This window comes from Anguilla anguilla, chromosome 7 (genome assembly GCF_013347855.1).
Source record: "Anguilla anguilla isolate fAngAng1 chromosome 7, fAngAng1.pri, whole genome shotgun sequence".
In the NCBI taxonomy this organism is placed as follows: Eukaryota; Metazoa; Chordata; class Actinopteri; order Anguilliformes; family Anguillidae; genus Anguilla; species Anguilla anguilla.
The window spans coordinates 44,308,423-44,325,934 of NC_049207.1; the positions used below are offsets into that span (position 1 = coordinate 44,308,423).

At 47.9% G+C, this 17,512-nt stretch overlaps 1 protein-coding gene across 1 annotated transcript; it reads right to left on the reverse strand.

Moving 5' to 3' along the window:
* Nucleotides 1-584: 584 nt before the first annotated feature.
* Nucleotides 585-16,557, reverse strand: washc4 (WASH complex subunit 4). The gene is made up of 33 exons (XM_035426769.1): nt 16,410-16,557; nt 14,981-15,120; nt 14,788-14,841; nt 14,082-14,147; nt 13,669-13,714; nt 13,251-13,318; nt 12,936-13,018; nt 12,714-12,756; nt 12,413-12,516; nt 12,139-12,259; nt 11,861-11,984; nt 11,106-11,233; nt 10,859-11,019; nt 10,168-10,294; nt 9,859-9,984; nt 9,452-9,559; nt 9,221-9,367; nt 9,032-9,111; nt 8,033-8,138; nt 7,773-7,889; nt 7,477-7,645; nt 6,873-7,027; nt 6,560-6,634; nt 6,331-6,435; nt 5,662-5,796; nt 5,267-5,375; nt 5,104-5,170; nt 4,099-4,185; nt 3,772-3,919; nt 3,439-3,535; nt 2,847-3,043; nt 2,639-2,735; nt 585-2,494 (listed from the first exon to the last, which is right to left on the reverse strand). The coding sequence occupies exons 1-33, from the start codon at nt 16,474-16,476 to the stop codon at nt 2,427-2,429; spliced, it is 3,525 nt and encodes a 1,174-aa protein (XP_035282660.1). The 5' UTR covers nt 16,477-16,557; the 3' UTR covers nt 585-2,426.
* Nucleotides 16,558-17,512: the final 955 nt, after the last annotated feature.

Sequence of the window (17,512 nt, forward strand, 5' to 3'; positions counted from 1 at the left end):
GCGATCTGGTGTCATGTATTTGCATGGGGTCCATGACCCCTGGCAGGTTCCCAGTGTAGCACATTGCCACCTAGTCAGTGACTCTTCAGACCTTGCAGATATTTAATCTTTTTGTTCTGAACAGTCAAAGATCAGTCTCGCTGTAGTTAAATCCCAAAACCTCCCATTTTTGGTTCCAATGTTTAGTATAAACAAAATAACACTTATGTTAATAACGCAGGCCTGTTTCAGGAAGCAGGATTACTGAGTTAGCTGCATAACTGCACTGAGTAAAACCTGGAACCCTTCCGAATCTGGAACATGGATTGAAGTAAAAGGAGCTGTTCCAGGTTTTACTCAGTGCAGTTATCCAGCGGTCTCGATAATCCTGCTTTGTGAAACACCCCCCTGATCCCCCTATACTAGAAGGAAGGAAGGCAGTAGTTGCCCATCTGGTTTGTCTGTAGGGTCTGTTACCCAGTTTGGCACACCGTGTCTCAGCACTTCTGGTTTTCTGCTGATACGGGATCAAGGATTATGGCCTCCTCACAAACCGCCATTCACACTCAAAAGAAAACCCAGATTAACTCAACCCTTACGCCTGCTGCATTTATGATTGAAATATTGGTTCTTTTTTATTAACATCCAGTATGTCACAAAGATGCTGTGATTTAATGCACACGATTAATATAAACAAATGCAATTTTCTGTACAAAGGTTTTTAAAAAATCAACAAAAAAAACAAAAAACTGGCATGTGCCATAAATGTAGAGAAAAAGAGAGAAGCCATCCCGGTGGAGGAAGCCGGTTTCCCTCTGCAGGAAGGGGAATTCCCCTGCTCTACCCTGGCCACTCCCTCTCAGTAAGCTGCCCGGCCACACGTTTTCCTGTCTGTTGCTCAAGTAACCAATCAAAATGGGAATGTCGGGAGTGTTAAACACAGTAGAGTTACAGGCTTTTGAATCGGAAAAGAAAAGAAAAAAAATCCATTGTACAAAGGAAATTGGACGCGCAGAAACATAACAAAGGTTTGCCTTTGTAAACAAGGCACTACACTGAACTTTGTAGGGTACAATTAAAAGGCGCAGATTTTTAATACGGACAGAAAGGCATCGACGTGCAAGACAAATTTCAATGTGGTACACAGCCATCGATCAGACGTAAGGATGATAAAAACGACAGAACGCATTTGATGCAACAGAAACTGTAAAAAGTCGCAGTGAAAACGGGATCAGAAAACGGTCAGACTGAGCCGGACTGAACACTCCGACTCAAACGCGAGACTGGAAAACACAGCGGAATAAACCGGAAGGATTTTTTTTTTTTGTCCGTGGACTAAATGCAATTTCGTGATCAGAGGAGACTGTTTCTTTAGCTCTCACTGTTCCTTGCTCTTTAGATTCACGTTACAAGATCAACGGTCATGTCCATGTCCTAAAACAAGACAAATACAAGACAAAACAAGACAAGACATACTCAGGTTATAATTCACATAAGGGGGAGGGACACTGATAATGGCATATCAGTACCACCCAATCAAAAAATAAAATAATTAAAATCTCTTCAAGAACTTCAGAAAACTCCAATCAAATTGCCACAGCAATCAATTCTTGCAACCATGAGTATTTGTGACTGTAGGAAGATGGCACAATCCCACAACTACGTACATTAGGTTACGTTAGGGAAATCCACAATGCGCTGTTACGAGGAGACAAGCCAGTGTTAACCATTTTCAGCAGCGTTCTCTGTCGAGTTCACTAAGCTGCAAAAGCAGGGTTGTAGCTGCGAAGCGCTTTTGCACGCAGCTGAGCAGCTGCCAATGTCCTTCGGTTCAATTCGAGCAAGAAGAGGAAGTGATAAAAAGACAAAACTGCAGTCCCTCAGACGAACACTCCTGGTCATCCTGTGCTGTGTGTGTGTTTGTGGTGGGGGGGGGGGGTGTAATGATGAAGGAGAGGTGTGTGAACGGAGCAGGAGTTTTATTAGGAGCAGAGAACAAGACCCGGGCCGGCAGATGCGCATTCTGCTAACGTAAATGTGAAGGTGGATCCAGAACCAGAACCAGAACCAGAACCAGAAGACTCTAATGATGGAACTAGGATTCAGGAAGCCTGGCCCTGTTCAGGTCCTGAAACAGACCAGTCCCAGAGAGAAGGGGTAGGATTACCCAACATCCTTTGCTTCCTGATCACACTACTCTGTCCCACCACCTGCAGTCCAGTCTTTACCCTCTTCTCCCCTCTCCTCTCCTTTCCTCCCTCTCACTCTCTATACTCTCCCTTGCCGCCTCCTCCTCCCTCTCTCTCTTTCTCCTCTTCTTTTCTCTCTCTCTCTCTCTCCCTCTTCCCTCTCCGAGAACAGGTGTGTGGGAAGCGCTGCTCCAGTACAGGCTCTCCGCGAGGTGTGAATATCCGTGAGATGCCTAGGGTTAGCCACACCCCCACCTCTCACTTGGGGGCGGGGTCTGAGGCAGGATCACCGGAGGGGTTACTGCTGCCCGATTTGTACGCCTCTTCTGAAAAACAAGCACAGCCAACGAGGAAAGGGTGTGTTACTTGTACATGAATTCAGTTTGCTTTACACTGGGTCAGAGAGAGTGTGAGTGTGTGTGTATGTGTGTGTGTGTGTGTGTGTGTGTGTGTGTGTCCGCGCGTCTCACCTCTGTCCTTCTTCTCCTGGTTCTCTTCTGCAGCCGTTTTGTCGGCTCTGAAGAAGATGCGTGCGCTGCTCAGGGAGAAATACAGCAGCTCAAACTCCTGCAAGAGAAATACAAACAGCCTTAAACATCATCCACCTGTTTAACTACATTACCCATGATTACCTGCAGGTGAAGAACAGCCCTGGTTGACTACATTTCCCATGATTACCTGCAGGTAGATGTCAAGCCTCTTCTGGGTGAGGTTCATGGTTTGCAGCAGCTTCTCATCCTGGCCCGAGGCCTGAACATTCTGCTCTTTAGTCACCGCGCTCAGCTCCTTCCGGTACTTATCCCTGACCGACTGGAACCAGTGCAGGGAGTCAAACTCCTGGTATTGATCCAGCAGCTTCAGAATGTAGGCCACACCTGTACACACACAGGTACATTAGCACACACACATACGTTAATGCACACACAGGTATATTAACACACACAAACACACACACACACAGGTACACATGTATAAGTTAATATAGGCACAGGTACATTAATAAACAAACACATCACATGTGCCACATATATGGCTAACTGCATTATCAGGTACACACACACCATATGCATGGTACCACCCATCCATAGCAAAGCATTATACTCAGCAATACTGTTCTATGCTCTGCTATACTCACCCATGTTCCCCTGCTATACTTTTCTATACATTGCTCTACTCTGTTATACCATGCTATACTATGCCATACCTACCCATACCCTGCTGTACTCTAGTCTGCTACATTGTGTACCGTGCAACCCTGTGCTCTGCTCACCCATAGCAAAGCCATCGTCAGTGAAGGCAGCCCCTCCTTTGTTCTTCTTGTTGAGCTTCTCCTTGCAGCCGATGGAGTGCTCCACGAAATTCACCGTCTGGAGGCCAGAGAGAGAGAGAACACCAGTGGTGTTAGGTAGCCTCTCAGACACCACAAAGCCTCAACACAGGAGCGCAATCAACAAAAATGAATACAATTACAGCAAGTGAAAAATCCCTGACAAACAAACAGACAGACAGACAGAGGCAGACTCAGAGAGATAGGGAGAGTTTTTTTTACAGCGCTATAGAGGGCTAGCTGACTCCACACAGGTGGGAAGTAAGACAGACTCACCAGCGGAGGCACGATCATGTAGAAGTTCCTGAGGTGCATATTTTTAACACTGCGGAACTCCTGAGCGAACACGCCCACCAGCATCTTAAAGTACTCCGTCCCCTCTGCCGAGTTACTGGTCAGATCACCCAGGACCGAGTCCAGCACGCTGGAACATGCACATACACAGACAGACAGACACTGCGTCAATTCACCTGTATTTAATCTTACAGTTAGAGCCCACTAAAGTAGTACAATATATCACACTTTTATGTTTAATTGAAACATCAAAGTCACAGGTGAAGTAACAGGTGAGGTCACAGGTAAGGTTACAGGCAAGGTGTCCACCTGGCAGCTTTCTGCGTCTCCTCCGAGAGCCCCTCCTCCTTCACCAGCTCCTCAAAGTTCACAATGTCCTCGAGATCCGGAACAAACCTGGAGAACAACGATTATCTGACTGTTAAGCAGTGAAACACCAGCAGCCCTCTCCCAGCTGTGGGTATGGTAACTCTAACACTGGGCTAGCAGCATTCTCCCAGCTGTGGGTATGGTAACTCTAACACTGGGCTAGCAGCATTCTCCCAGCTGTGGGTATGGTAACTCTAACACTGGGCTAGCAGCATTCTCCCAGCTGTTGGTATGGTAACTCTAACACTGGGCTAGCAGCATTCTCCCAGCTGCGGGTAAGGTAACTCTAACACTGGGCTAGCAGCAATCTCCCAGCTGTGGGTATGGTAACTCTAACACTGGGCTAGCAGCATTCTCCCAGCTGTGGGTATGGTAACTCTAACACTGGGCTAGCAGCATTCTCCCAGCTGTGGGTATGGTAACTCTAACACTGGGCTAGCAGCATTCTCCCAGCTGCGGGTACGGTAACTCTAACACTGGGCTAGCAGCATTCTCCCAGCTGTGGGTATGGTAACTCTAACACTGGGCTAGCAGCATTCTCCCAGCTGTGGATATGGTAACTCTAACACTGGGCTAGCAGCATTCTCCCAGCTGCGGGTATGGTAACTCTAACACTGGGCTAGCAGCATTCTCCCAGCTGTGGGTATGGTAACTCTAACACTGGGCTAGCAGCATTCTCCCAGCTGTGGGTATGGTAACTCTAACACTGGGCTAGCAGCATTCTCCCAGCTGTGGATATGGTAACTCTAACACTGGGCTAGCAGCATTCTCCCAGCTGCGGGTATGGTAACTCTAACACTGGGCTAGCAGCATTCTCCCAGCGGTGGGTAAGGTAACTCTAACACTGGGCTAGCAGCATTCTCCCAGCTGTGGGTATGGTAACTCTAACACTGAGCCACTGGCAGGCAGAGCAGTACAGGCCGATTCTGGAACCTTCCCTCTCACCTGATGGCGCTGCTGCAGCAGTGGAGGCCTCCAGAGCGGATCATGCGCACATAGCCCATAGCATTACCTGTGAGGAGGAGGAGGAAGCTCAGTCAGGTTATCAGTAGTAATGTAGTGCAGTCGCGCAGCTGCACAGTGATGCGTTGCCACGGTGACGTCTCACCTATCTGACTGATGAGCTGTCTGAACTGGTCCAGGTAGCTCTGTCCATCGGGGGTGATTCCCAGCTTCCTGATCCCGCGATTGAACTTCTCCGCCCGCTCAAAAGGGTACTGCACAAACACATCATGGCCACCAGGGGCAGCAAAAAGCAGGGGCTCAGTCTGGATTCTGTGATGGGGCCTGGCCCCAGTGTTACCCATCATGCATTTAGGACAGCAGCTATTGCACACCTCTCTGTGACTGCAACTTTGTTTTTGTCAAGGAAGAACCATTGTAAGCTGCTGGTTAATGAGAATCTGAGTTGGGTCTCCAAGCCAGAAGGTTAGTGATGAAATAGAAATTGTTTGGGGGGGGGGGGGAAGAAGGAGCGGGTGATGGGGGGGCCATGTCTCCCACCTTCTGATCAGACTGGTCTTTGGTCTCCCTGAAGAAGCGAATGTCCTTGATCAGACGGGACTTGATGTGCTCGTCGTACATGAACTGGCTGAAGATGTAGAACTTCTTCCGTAGGAACTGGTAGGTAAAATTCACCTGCGGGCGAATCAGACAGGGAAGCGGTCACATTCAACACCGATGAGAAATCTGACGCGCTCATTCCACATTAAATGTGAGCGATTAAAAAATTATCAGCGCCATTTCCTTTGTCTAAATGTGTCAGACCGGCTAGATGTTAATTAAGAGACTAATTAAACTCCAGACACTGCTTTCTTTGAAGGCCTCTGGACAAGTATGCTCTCAAGAGTCTTCCACATGAAAATAGGAGCGATAAGGATCTGTTCCATCTTTTAAGACTTTTATTTTATTAAAATTATTTCATTTTGATTTTAACTGTGTGTTGCCTTTTTACATTTGGTACATTTTTATGGACATACTTTTTGAGCTGTAGCCTATTTATGTAGGGGAGGGGGGTGCGTTTTACCATCATCACCATCTCTCTGTTGTTTCTCTTGATGTTGTTATTATTTGCTGTATTTTATAGTGTTACCGTCTTCATCACCACCACCATCATCATCATCATCATCATCGTCTCCAAGTTTTAATATACCAGAGCGCCCCCCTCCTCACCGTGGTGTTCATGATGCCCGTGCCGTGGGTTCGGATGGAGTTGGCGATGTGGCGGATGTTGATGGTGTTCAGGTGCTTGTTGTTGCTGGTCCTCTCAATGAAGATCTGGAGAAGCAGAAAGGAGATTCAGAGGCCCTAGCTTGGGGAGGGCAGGGGGGGGCTTTAGTGTCCTCTCTTAAACCCAGATCAGGGGTGGGGGGGGGGGGGGGGCTGCAGACAGGAGGCTCACCTGGTTGTTCAGGTTGTACAGGTAACGTGAGACAAACACGTGGATGTTCCTCATGATCTCGAGAACATCCAGACCCTGAGGAGGAAAACATGCAGAACATGTTTCAAATATGTACTTAACCCAAATGTGGACACACTCTCACACTATCACTCAAATGTAAAACATATTTACTCTCTCACACACACTCAAACACTCACACACTAAAGCACTAAAGCACTCATACTCTCACGCTCTCAAGCACTCACACTCTCACACTCTCAAGCACTCACGCGATCTCACGCTCTCTGACGCACACACACACACGCACACCCACCTGTTCCAGGGTCTGGCTGGGCAGGTGCGCTTCGGTCATCAGCAGGCCGTAGCGCTGGGTTGCCAGGTTTCTCATCTCGCTGTAGGTGGCCCAGTCGTGCAGCGCCACCGTGGTCAGGTTATAGAAGGTCTTATCCAGGTAGTGTGTCACATAGGCTGCAGGAGAACAGGCAGAGAGAGTGTGAGACAGGTACAAGGGTGTGGCAGAGAGAGTGTGAGACATGCAAAGGGGTGTGGCAGAGAGAGTGTGAGACATGCAAAGGGGTGTGGCAGAGAGAGTGTGAGACAGGTAAAGGGGTGTGGCAGAGAGAGTGTGAGACATGCAAAGGGGTGTGGCAGAGAGAGTGTGAGACAGGTAAAGGGGTGTGGCAGAGAGAGTGTGAGACATGCAAAGGGGTGTGGCAGAGAGAGTGTGAGACATGCAAAGGGGTGTGGCAGAGAGAGTGTGAGACATGCAAAGGGGTGTGGCAGAGAGAGTGTGAGACAGGTACAGGGGTGTGGCAGAGAGAGTGTGGGACAGGTAAAGGGGTGTGGCAGAGAGAGTGTGGGACAGGTAAAGGGGTGTGGCAGAGAGAGTTTGAGACAGGTACAGGGGCGTGGCTCACCTTTGATGTCGATGAAGCGGTTGAAGAAGCGGATGGGTTTGAGGGAGAACAGGTGAGCCAGGTCCTTCATCCCCACCTTAAAGGGGTTCCTGTCGTCCAGTTTGAGGTGTGTGTGGACGGACAGACGAAGGTCTTTCTCTATCTCCTTACACAGCTTATCCAGGAGGTGCTGAGAGAGACAGAGGGAGAGAGCAGGGGAGCAAATTAAATTGATTCGTTCAACTTAAGTGGGAGTTTAAAATTTGAGAGTAAAATAAATCCCTCTTTCCCTCTTGCTCTCCCCGTCTCTCGCTCACCTCCTTAAACACCTGCATGGTCTCCGTGTCATAGCTCTCAAGCAGCTGGTCACATGACTCCAGGTGTCTGGCGTGCAGCATGGTGGGGACGCAGTCTCTCAGAGCACTGAACATGTACTGAGAACCAATCAGGGTAGTAGGAGATCGGGTGCCAGCCAATCAGAGTGGGAGGAGAAAGTACACAAGCCAATCAGTGAGGTGGAGAGAAAAAAACAGCCAATGAAATGCTGATTTGGGAGTACGGTGGCAAGTGGACTCACGTGAAGCCGCGCTGCGTCCACCGCGCTGTCGTAGACATCGTCCAGGTAGATGGGGAAGACCGCGCGGTGCCAATACAGGAAACTGCAGTCACACTGAACCTTCACCCTGAACACCAGAAACATCTACCCTCAACACTGAACCTTCACCCTGAACACCAGAAACATCTACCCTCAACACTGAACCTTCACCCTGAACACCAGAAACATGTACCCTCAACACTGAACCTTCACCCTGAACACCAGAAACATCTACCCTCAACACTGAACCTTCACCCTGAACACCAGAAACATCTACCCTCAACACTGAACCTTCACCCTGAACACCAGAAACATGTACCCTCAACACTGAACCTTCACCCTGAACACCAGAAACATCTACCCTCAACACTGAACCTTCACCCTGAACACCAGAAACATCTACCCTCAACACTGAACCTTCACCCTGAACACCAGAAACATGTACCCTCAACACTGAACCTTCACCCTGAACACCAGAAACATCTACCCTCAACACTGAACCTTCACCCTGAACACCAGAAACATGTACCCTCAACACTGAACCTTCACCCTGAATACCAGAAACATCTACCTTCAACACTGAACCTTCACCCTGAACACCAGAAACATCTACCCTCAACACTGAACCTTCACCCTGAACACCAGAAACATCTACCCTCAACACTGAACCTTCACCCTGAACACCAGAAACATCTACCCTCAACACTGAACCTTCACCCTGAACACCAGAAACATCTACCCTCAACACTGAACCTTCACCCTGAACACCAGAAACATCTACCCTCAACACTGAACCTTCACCCTGAACACCAGAAACATCTACCCTCAACACTGAACCTTCACCCTGAACACCAGAAACATCTACCCTCAACACTGAACCTTCACCCTGAATACCAGAAAGATTGTTGGTGTGTATGTGTTTCTGTCTGTGTATGTAATCTGTGTGTGTGTGTGTGTGTGTGTGTGTGTTATATATTTTACCTCTCTCTCAGCTCACTGATCAGGTCCAGTTTCTTCAAAACCAGCTGCAGGGGCAGCAGCTCCTCATCCTTAAAGGTTTTCTACAGGAAACAGAGAACACACAGATTACACAGATTATACACACATACACACACACACAGATTACACACATACACACACACACACACACACACACACTCTCTCTCGTACCATCTGTGTTCCCACGCTGAGAGCGAGCGACACCACCAGCCGCCGTTCCCACGTGCTCGGGCCGTTCAGAGCGTTCTCCGCCAGCACCAGCGCCGACAGCACGTCCAGCCGCTGCTCGCTGTACTTCTTGTCCGAGATCACTCGTTTCTGCGGGACGCAGTTACCGTGGTTAGTGCGCGCGTTCTACCAGCCCGTCCAGCAGGGGGCAGCAGAGGGCGCTGTGTCACTCACCTTGGCCGTAGCGATGGAGGCGAGCGCCTGGGACTGCAGCTGCTGGCTGATGTGGGACACGGAGTCAGCGACCACCATGGAGCGCCTGTGGAAAGTGTGCTCGACCGCCTGGAGCACCGACACCGTTACTGAACACCAACACCACTACTGAACACTGTTACTGAAAACTATTACTGAACACCAGCACCATTACTGAACACCAACACCATTACTGAACACTGTTACAGAATACTATTACTGAACACTGTTACTTAGCACCAACACTGTAACTGAACATAGTTACTGAACACCAGCACTGTCCCTAAACACTAACTGAACACAAACACCATAACTGAACACCAATGGTGCAGGAGCACCACAGCACTGCAGGAAACATGGAGAACTTTCCACGGGCCTTTCCCCTGTACCTTGAGCAGCTCCACCAGCCTGCACAGGGCCTTCACTGTGGTCTTGGTCATGGGCTTCTGGGTGGACATATACAGGTTCATGGTGGTTCTGATGATGATGCCGATTCCATATGCGTACAGAATGCCCTGTAGGAGAGTTACATCACCGTTATTTATCCCAGTAATGAATACTTCCTCCCACTCACATTCAACATCATTGAATGTAATCATCACTTCCTGTACACAGACACACCCGAATATGATCATTACTTACACGCAGACACACCTGAACATCATTACCTGTACACAGAGACACCTGAACATCATTACCTGCACAAACACACCGCATCTGCTGCTCAGATCTTCGGAGAACTTGTCGCTCCGTTGCTCTTTGGACAGAATTGACTCCATCTTCATCATCCACGAAGTGACGAACACATAGTAGGACTGCACATCCCTACACAAGAGCATGATGGGAAACAAGAAGTGTCATAAAAGGCATGTCCTCCACTTCCATACGTATTCCATAAACTGTCCTATGATAACATTAGCACAGCTACTTAACTGTGCTTTTCAGCCAGACAGGGTGATAGAGGGACAGACTGATGGAGGGATAGAGACAGAGATAGAGGGACAGAGAGACAGAGTGATAGACTGATAGAGTCATAGAGATGTGCGTACTTGGTGAGAATCTGTGCTTTTAGCTGTTGGAAGATAGTAATAGAGATACAGAGCGACAAAGACAGAGGGATAGAGATGTGGGATAGAGTGAGAGGAGTGGGGGATAGAGTGATAGTGATAGAGAAAGAGGGACAGGGATGTGTGTACTTGGTGAGAATCAGTGCTTTCTGATAGTGATGGGGGATAGAGTGATAGTAAAGGGGTGACAGATGTGTGTACTTGGTGAAAGTCTGTTTTCTGCTGTAGAGAGATGTGGCAATAGAGAGCCAGAGGGATAGAGACAGACTGATAGAGTGACAGAATTAAAGCGACAGGAAGCCAGAGGGAGAGATGTGCGTACTTGGTCAGGCTCTGTGCTTTCTGCTGCAGGAAAGCTTCTCTCTGAGCTTTGATGCTCTGCAGACTCTTCTTGTCCATCAGTTTGGCTGCGGCCGGAACTTTAGTCATCAGGAAGGAGTCGGAGAACCAGATGATGTTCGCAGTGAGCGTTACAGCCGGGACCTGGGGAGAGAGGGAGCGATCAGTGCACACACACACAGAGAGACAAACACACACACGGACACACACACACACAAGCGCACACACACCTTCTTGCAGATGTCCAGCAGGGCTTTGTACAGCTTCTTGTCGACGGCTCTGAAGATGTGAAAATGAAGCACGAACAGCCCGCAGACACCAGCATACTTATCCCTCTGATCGATCTCTGACGGCTCACCTGGAACACGCAGCATGGTAGTCAGAGCCACACCCACAGGGCACAGAGCCACGCCCACAGGGCACAGAGCCACACCCACAGGGCACAGAGCCACGCCCACAGGGCACAGAGCCACGCCCACAAAGCCATGCCCACAGGGCACAGAGCCACCCCCACAGAGTACACAGCCACACCCACAGGGCACATAGCCACGCCCACAAAGCCATGCCCACAGGGCACAGAGCCACCCCCACAGAGTACATAGCCACACCCACAGGGCACAGAGCCACGCCCACACAGCCACACCCACAGGGCACAGAGCCACCCCCACAGAGTACACAGCCACACCCACAGGACACAGAGCCACGCCCACAAAGCCATGCCCACAGGGCACAGAGCCACACCCACACCCACAGGGCACATAGCCACGCCCACAGAGTACACAGCCACACCCACAGGGCACAGAGCCACGCCCACAAAGCCATGCCCACAGGGCACAGAGCCACCCCCACCGAGTACATAGCCACACCCACAGGGCACATAGCCACACCCACAGAGCACAGCATCACGCCCAGGAAGGGCAGCGCAACATATCACCGATGACCCAGATACTTAATTAATAAAGAAAACAAACCCACAGCAACATACCGAGCTTGGACTCCACGTTGGTGAAGATCGTCCGGATATTGAGGGCGAACTCTTCCGCGAAAGCGCTGTTTTTGGACACGGACACACCCTCTCCTGGGTTATCAAACCTCTGCTCCACACACGCCTAAGCAGTAACGACAGGGGTGTTAAACACCAGTGGTTTGTCTCTCTCCACACACACACACACACACACACAATGACCATTAATTTTGCAGGAAGGGAGCTGAGAAATAGTGCGGCACCAGGAAGCTCAGACAGGAAGTGAGGTAACAGGTCACCTGGAAGATCATGCCGTCCAGCAGCTGTCCCTCCAGTTTCAGTAGAAGCTTCTCAAATGGCTTCAGCTTGTCCTCCGGGATTGCAAACTTGGAGGGGTTGTGGTGTACGGATTTGAGTAACCTAGGCAACGAGCAGAGAGCTCAGCAACTCCCCATGGCGTGCGTGTGCATGTTTGCGTGTGTATGTACAGGTCATCAGTCACTGTGCACATGCGTATACATGCGTGTGCCTATGGGCATGTGTTATGCATGTGCAGACCATACTAGGCCTCACCTCTTGTACATCTTCCAGTGCTCTTTCAGGGTGCTGTGGTTCTCCATAATCTCATCCAGGGTGATGAGCACCACCAGCAACTCCCCCAGCTGCTCATACACTGTCTGCACAAGAAAGGGGCATTATGGGTACGGCATAAATAACCCATCCATCCATGCATCTATAAAGGAAACTGAAAAGGGCTGTTCTGCGTAAGCTCGCTCTCCTGTGGCATTGTGGGAATGCTCATGCTTTATTTTCAGCCAAACTGATGAATCACATTCACTCTTCAGACTGTTTGTTTGCGTTCGGGTTACTGTACCTGAAAGTGAACTCCAGATGACTCGATGATTTTTGTGGAGCCCCTTGAAGGGAAAAAAAGAGCAGAACTTAGAGAAGTGACTGTGTTCTGCTATGGGATGCTGCATTATGCTCTGGTCTGTGCTACGCAGGCGATGTATTAAGCTCTCGCCTGTGCTACGCTCAGTACGCTGTGCTACGCTATGGCCTGCAACACACTAGATGCCGTGTTACGCTCTCTCACTTGCTGCTGTTGTAGAGGGAGGCCAGCTGGTGGATCACGTTCACCACAACCTCGAAACAGCGAGACACGAAGCATGACAGCTCCTGCAACATATACAACAGACAGATTAATGCTCAAGTCTCTGTCTCTCAGACACACGCGCACACACGCACACAAACACACACACACAACACAGAGATTAATGCTCATGTGTGTGTCTCGTCTCTCTCTTTCTCTCTCTCTCTCTGTCTTTCACACACACACACACACACGCACACACACACGCACACACGCACACACGCACACACACAAACACACAAACACACACCCACTCACCTGCAGGAAGGATATAAAGCGCCCCATCTGCACCTGGGACTCCCCCTCCAGCACAGAGGTGTCCGACACTGAAACACACACTTCCTGTCAGCCACAGAACAGTGAGGACCAATCACAGCGCTCAAGCACAGGTCACCAAGGAAATGTTGCACACTGTCAGTTACTATTGGCTGGAAAACTCTGCAAGGCTATTTAGTGGCCATTTTCCCTTTCATTTCCTAGAGCTGGGGTCCCCAACCCCGAAAAGGAACTGACTCCAACTCTGCACTGTACACACAAGAAGAACTGTATACAAAATCATTTAACCAGAAAAAATGTTAGCCCAGTTTATAAATATGAACTATCTCAGGTAAAATCAAAGCTAGGATGCCTTCATCTTCAAATCTTCCTGTAATGTATAAGAATGAGTTGTGCTTACCTCCTTCCCCATAGTACAGAAGACCATTGTAGAATTTAGTTTCAGCCTGCAGAGTGAGGGCAAATTCAATTAGTTTGTTGGATTTTTGCCATAAAACACAGCTCGTCAGTCATCTTAAAATAGCCACAGCTAGACAACAACAGAAGAAGAAGCTTATCTTTAGTGTTTCTAAAGGCAACACGAGGATAAAAAAAACCTGTCCTTAAAGCAACACATTAACCCCCATATCTTCAAGCATTCTTAAACCAAACGCTGCAGTCTGGCTGTTATTTTAATGACTTTATCATCAAAAAAAAAAAAGCAAGAACTACTAAAAGCAATGCAGACTTCACATGATCCCACAATGCACCGTAACACAGGCAGCCAGGGAGTTCACACTAAAGGAGATTTAATAAAAACGGTGAAATTCATACCTCGTATTTCAGTTTCTTGATTTCGCTACAGAGAGCAGCGAAGACAGTGATAACTTTGTTCAGGACCTGAGGGACACCCACAAAGAGAGACCCAAAAAAAAACATACAAAGCATGAAAGCAGAACAGACTGCTGACTTCTCTCTTCTGGAAAACTCGTCAAAATGTTTGGACAGCATTCAGTCACAGAGAAGAATAAGCACACTTAAGGACAGGAACAGGATGTTCAGCCCACATACGCTTGTTATTCATGTCAAACTCAAGCCCCAGAGCGTCAACGTCGGCAGATTTTCAGCGCGTTTTGGCACCGAAGCGCTGAATTTAAGTTAGAGATTGGTTACAAAGTCCACAAAACTCGTTTCCAAGGTCTAAATAGAAGGAATCATCCAAAACCTGCAGGTGCTGTGGCTCCTAGGAAGGAATTTGAGATCCTTTGTCTAGAGTTTATCCAGCAGTGTGTCAAGCTAAACCTGGACTAAGATTATCCTGAAGGTTTCTGCCTCTATCACATGACCACACAAGCTGGTCTGATCAAAGGCTGCTGAAGGTTATTGCACAAATATGGATGATGTTAGACTACCAGCATGGGCGAGGAGAGAAGAGGGTCGAGGAGAGAAAAGGGCAGGGGGGGTGGGGGGGGGGGTGGGAGAGAAGGGGACGAGGAGAGAAGGGAGCCAGGTGAAGACGTCCCCAACAGAGGTATCTTACCTTGTTGTCTGTTTTGATCAGCTCCAGGAGTGAGGACTGCTCATAGGGGACAAGCTAAAGGGACAGATGCAGAAACACACTGAAGAGAGCTTCTCACAGGAGATGCGCACTGACACAAATGCACAAAGCAGTGCAAGGTGGGGTGTGCAGTTTTTGGGGTGTGGTGTATGGTGTTTGGGGTGTCAAATTGCACCTTCAGAGCAATGGGGTCCAGGGTGAAGTCCCACACGTCTCCGATGGAGTCATCGAGCGCGTCCTCGATGCCACGGAGCTGGGACGTGTACTCTTCCAGAAACTTCCCATAATTCTTCAGTTGCACCTCAGTGTGTATCTCTGGGAAAAGGGGAAGAGCGGGGATTCAGTGGCTACACGGTACTCAAAACATGTTACACGGCTGTGAGACGCTATCGACAAACACGCCACAGGGCTAAAACAGGCGACAGGCCCAAACCTGCTACTACCTGCCCTGTTAACAAATTTTATCCTGCATGTGAGACGTTCCTTTTCAGCAATAAACATTAGAATGACACTAGTAAGATATTATGAGGAAAAGAGAGTCGTAACACAAGCAGGTTAGGCTATCATTCTGGCAACATCCAGAATGCCATTGTAAATAATAGAAAAAAACACTTTACAAAATGGATAGCCATTTACTGAGAAATACCTATTGTTAAGTTACTTGTGGGAGTCTTTTGAAGTAGGAGTCTGCAATTTTGTTTGCCATTCTAGCTGTGCAAGAACAGTATGGAAATGGACCAATCAAAATCCGCAGCATTTCGCCTGCACTGACGTTTCAGCTGAACACATTTACAGACACAGCCTGTCAGATACAGAGTCTAGAAGCGGGCCAGACCGTTTGAAATGAACACGAACAACCTACAGTCTTTTGCAATTCCACGAACGGCTTCTCCATTCAGACGCAGTGTTTTCGCAAGATTGTGTCTGACTTCACTAAGTGAAACATGCCGTTCGGTGTGTGTGTGTGTGTGTGTGTGTATCTGTTAACCAGCTAGCCTACTCAGCAGTAATTCAAGTCTGCTCACAAAAATAAAAGATCTGGCTAGCAACCGTGCTTGCTCGTAAGCTAATTAATTCTGCATGACTTTACAAGCAGCTTGAGGGCATAATACAGCCACTAAGCTATAGACACCCGTCCACAATAAAGCACTGCGACAATCGCGACAGATCGATTCCAGACGTGACCAAGCTCACCAAATAAATATGTATTGCGCTCAGCCGGGCCAACTTCGTAGCTTGAGCTTTTTACCCAGCTAGCTAACGTTAGCTGGCTGCTCAGGGACAATGGTTCAGTGCAGGCACAGAGTAGACAGCTTGCACACAGCTTCAAGTTATTATAGCTAGAGTATCTGTGACCATTAACAACCCACCCATGCGATGTAAAACGACACAAGATGACTGTTCTGAACTGATGGAGCAGCTAACTTTTTTGCTGCTGCTAAACAGCGGTATGATTCAATCAGAAACATTATCGATAGCTAGCTAACAAGCTTGTTTTTTGGATCGGGCTACTTTCTATTATCTACTTCCGCACAAGTACAGCTTACTAAATAACATGTCAAATACCTCCTTAGCGCACCATAATAAAATAAAAAATATATTACTTTGCGACCCATCGTCAAATCGGTCAAATTCCCAGTCTGGAGAAGAAATAGCTTCCACCGCCATCATAACAAACCCGACACCGCTGTCAGGCCGCTTATCTGTGGGACTGGCAGCCAGAGAAAGTGAAACGGAGGAGCTGCGGCTCTCCCGTGACTTACCTCATGATCTATCACGTCTAGGTCTTATGATTATGGGAAATGTAGTTTTAAAGGCCCAGGGCGATGCTTCGTAACTTCAAGTGCTTGTTTTCAGCGGTTACTTTAATGTTTTTGTTACCCGCTTTAACTTATAATTGACATACATCTTCGTTTCAGCAATACCATATTTTTCCTGGAGAAACTGTATTCATGATATAAATAAAACAGCCACCACTGACGACAGAAAACTTTTGGATATGTTGGACAGACCACAGTTAATAGAAGCCAGTCAGTGACTTATTTATGTAATTTTACTAAAGAAATTATGTTCGTTTTGATATATTTTCATTTCTTATTTGTTTGGAACCTAGTGCCAGTCCTCTTTTCCCATTTCAACTTATACTGTATCAGAAGAGAAGGTTCCAAATGGCTTTTCTGTTTATAGAGGATCGGACCCCATCTAGTGCAAGTGTTCTTGGTAAGACAAAATGTTTCTGTCTGGGAACACCTACCGTAAAGGGTTTTATAAAGAACTAAAAAGGGTTCCCCTATGGAGACAAGCCAAAGAACACTTTTTCTCTGAGTGTATAGTCTAGGCCTCTAGATGACCAGAACTAAACAGTATGACAAAGCCTTTTGTTATACTGATATAACCCCCTTTAAAATAAAATGTCACATATAAATTCATGTGAAAAGCAAATTACTTTTTTACAACTTAATGAAAACTGCCATTTGCTTTTTTTCAGGTGTATTATGAAATTTCATTTGTTTTCAAATTTGATGCTAATGAAATTAACATTTATCCTGCAAACTTCATTGTCGAGTCAGATCATTTTTACTTAAGAACCACAGGATGGCGCCAGAGACCCATGCTTTAGTGTTGTAGATGCTCACGTGAGGAATGTGCTGAGAGACGTTTATTTCAGGGCTCGTATTTTTACATACTGTACCTGGGTGCTAAGACA

Excerpts from the sequence above, each read along its gene's own strand:
- washc4 (XM_035426769.1), bottom strand. The coding sequence starts at position 16,476 with ATGATGGCGGTGGAAGCTATTTCTTCTCCAGACTGGGAATTTGACCGA. Across the intron at positions 7,646-7,772 it reads CCATGCAGGTGTTTAAGGAG|CACCTCCTGGATAAGCTGTG; the intron begins GTGAGCGAGAGA and ends TGTCTCTCTCAG. Across the intron at positions 5,171-5,266 it reads ACAGCTCATCAGTCAGATAG|GTAATGCTATGGGCTATGTG; the intron begins GTGAGACGTCAC and ends TCCTCCTCACAG.